This window comes from Sinocyclocheilus rhinocerous, unplaced genomic scaffold (assembly GCF_001515625.1).
Source record: "Sinocyclocheilus rhinocerous isolate Xijiao unplaced genomic scaffold, SAMN03320098_v1.1 scaffold4954, whole genome shotgun sequence".
NCBI classification, from domain to species: Eukaryota; Metazoa; Chordata; class Actinopteri; order Cypriniformes; family Cyprinidae; genus Sinocyclocheilus; species Sinocyclocheilus rhinocerous.
The window spans coordinates 1-2,931 of NW_015638549.1; the positions used below are offsets into that span (position 1 = coordinate 1).

A 2,931-nucleotide genomic window follows, 5' to 3' on the forward strand; every position below is an offset into this window, starting at 1 on the left:
CTCTCTCTCTCTCTCTCTCTCACACACACACACACAAACATGCTTTCATGTCTCTTCTGCTCACAACGGCTGCATTTATTTGATGAAAATACACTATTACAATTTAAAGAACTGTTTTCAATTTAATATTTTCAATATATTAATCTATTTTTGATCAAATAAATGCAGTAGGTGTAATTATTCTTATATTTTATAATTATATAAATATTATATACTACATAGCATAATATTGTATTTTTAATATAATATATTTTTCCCACATTCCAATGGGCTGCTGACAATTGATTTTCTTTAAGCAAAATGTAAATTCTTATTTCTTTCTTTCGTGTTTTTAGTGAGATATGATCTGAATATGCTCATGGTTTATTCAGTAGCGTGTTGTCTGTCCTCAGATGGAGTTCAACGAGAAGGAGCTGCGCAAGGAGATCAGCTACGCCATCAAGAACATCCACGGCATCAGGCACGTCTGTCCTTCAGTCCCGTTTCATGTGTCCCGCTCGATCGTCTGCGGTCAAGCCGCGCGTCATACGTCACACATCTAATCACAAGCGGCTTTGACTCTGTTCAGGGTCATCTCATCTGATCAGAGGAACATGAGGACGGGTCTGTGATCAGACTGGTGACCATCCGTCTCCTCGCTCTTTAGCTTGCTTTCTCCTCTTTAGGCCAAGAAACGTGATGCTTGGGCTTCGAGAGCTAACATGAGGCTTGTGTTTTGTGAGATTATGTCTCAGTTCAGACGAGAGGACTCCGCTGAAGTCTGCTGTTATATGAACAATGCAGAGTTTTGCTTTTAAATAGCAAAGCATTTGGTTAGTCATTGCTAATAGATTAAAATAATGAATCAAGGTTAAATATTTTTATATAGTTGATATGACTAATCATATATATTAAATCAGGTGTGAATGTTTTTTTTTTCTTTTAGAATTTTATTTAATTTTATATTATTAATATTATATATATATATTTTATTTAATGCATTTTGTTTTGATGCAAACAAAATATGTAACAAAAATGATAATTTTACAACAAGGTCCCATTAGTAAACATTAGTTAACTAACATTAACAGATTAAACTTAAATTTACAGTAGAAAACGTATATTTAATTAACTGAAATAATGTTAATGTACCATATTACTAAAATAAAATACTAAAATATTTTACTTTCTTTTTTGACAGCCACCTTGTGGCAAAAACAAATGGTGTAGAAACAATTTTCACTCAGAAATTGCTGGTAAATTTCACTAAAAATACAAAGAAATGGCAAGTAACACATTGAATTAAACTTGAAATTTTGAAGTAGAACAAATGAAATAGTATTTTCAGTTAGTATAGTATAGTATATTAAAAAACACTCCAATAATCTGTTTTATCTACAAATGATAATTTTCATGTCTAATTCAGTATTTTACTTGCAGTTTCTTTATAATTCAATATTATTAATTATAGTTGTTTCTTTATAATTTAAATTTACTTGCATTATTTTGAGTGAAAATTATTTCTGAAATGGCCTCTGAATGTTTTTTTCTTTTAGAATTTTATTTGATTTAATATTAATTATTAATATTATACATTTTTATTTAATGCATTTTGTTTTGATGCAAACAAAATAATAACTTCACAATAAAGTTCCATTAGTAAACATTAGTTTACAATAAATGTTGTTAATTAAATTAATAAAAAAAATATTTTTAATTGTTAGTTCATGTTAATTAATGCAATTAACTAATGTTAACAAATGGGATCTTACTGTAAAGTGTTACTAATTTTTGTTACATATTAAGATTTTCAATTTTTGCTCAATTAAATATATATTAGGGGTGGGTGAAGACGGCGCTCACAGAGCATGCGAGTATTGAACCGAGTTATTTTTGCCGCTTTATAGGCCGTGAACGGTTAAATGCACACACTTGTATGTGTCAAAACGCCCGTCGTTGCAAGTATCCTCATAAACACAGTCATTTGGGTCTAAAGTGAAAGCAAACAGCTGAGAAAGAAAACACACGTGTTACAGTATATTGGATCCGTGTAGCTCTTAAAGTGACAGCAGTCTAATATTCCTGCTGTCTGTCATTCACGTTAATCGAACAACAAAAGAGAGAAAATCTCTCACTGCTCTTGACTAAATCACTTTTCTAACTTTCTAAAAGAAGAAATATACATTTAATTTACACAGTGAAGAATATGCAGTGTTTTTATACATTTGATTAGTTTATACAATGTTTGTAGCATTTCTTATTTATTTGTTCTACTGTAGTTTTTTAAAAAAGGCATAAAAAGTTAACGATGCGATGCATGGTTTAAAAAGTGTGCATCGGCTACAAGTCGGCATTTGTATCGCGATGCATCGTTTCTAACATATTTGCATCGGTTAAAACCGATTTATTTATATATAATTACTAGTGGATGCACTATACTTTTATTATTTAGAAAGTGACCAATAATCTGTGATCTATGTATTTGATGGTCAAGTGCGTTCTCTCATCACCGCTGCTGCGCGTGAATATGACGAATCACAACACCACGGAGACCCGAGAAACAACTGGGATTAAAGTCCAAAACCTGACTTGAAATAACCTAACAAATCACTCGGGGCTAAAGCGGTTCCATAAACGACAAATTAAGTTCACACAATCTCACTAATTTGTGCACGCTTATTCTTAAGCAGCCGTTAATGTCGATCATGGATTAAATCGATCCTCCATGACAAACAGCGAATATATCTGTGCTGTTTAATGCATTTGAGACGTTGTGTTTTCCTCACTGCATAACTGACATGTCACATGTATATTTTTAATCTGTAAATGTTAGAAAGTCATGCAAATATATCCATTTTGCTGTCAGGAGTGAACGAGCATGCGTGCTAAACAGACGGCGCGCAATCGAATAGGAGCGCAATAATTCTGAGTAAAATATACATTTTGCTAAAA

At 31.9% G+C, this 2,931-nt stretch overlaps 1 protein-coding gene across 1 annotated transcript in view; it reads left to right on the plus strand.

Annotated features, from left to right (window-relative positions):
• Positions 1 to 357: 357 nt before the first annotated feature.
• Positions 358 to 2,931, plus strand: part of LOC107749684 (dynamin-1-like) — a 45,205-nt gene continuing 42,631 nt past the window's right edge. Inside the window, exon 1 of the mRNA XM_016564834.1 lies at positions 358 to 460. Within this exon, the coding sequence (XP_016420320.1) occupies positions 393 to 460 (68 nt within the window). The 5' untranslated portion in view covers positions 358 to 392. The remainder of the gene's footprint in view (positions 461 to 2,931) is intronic.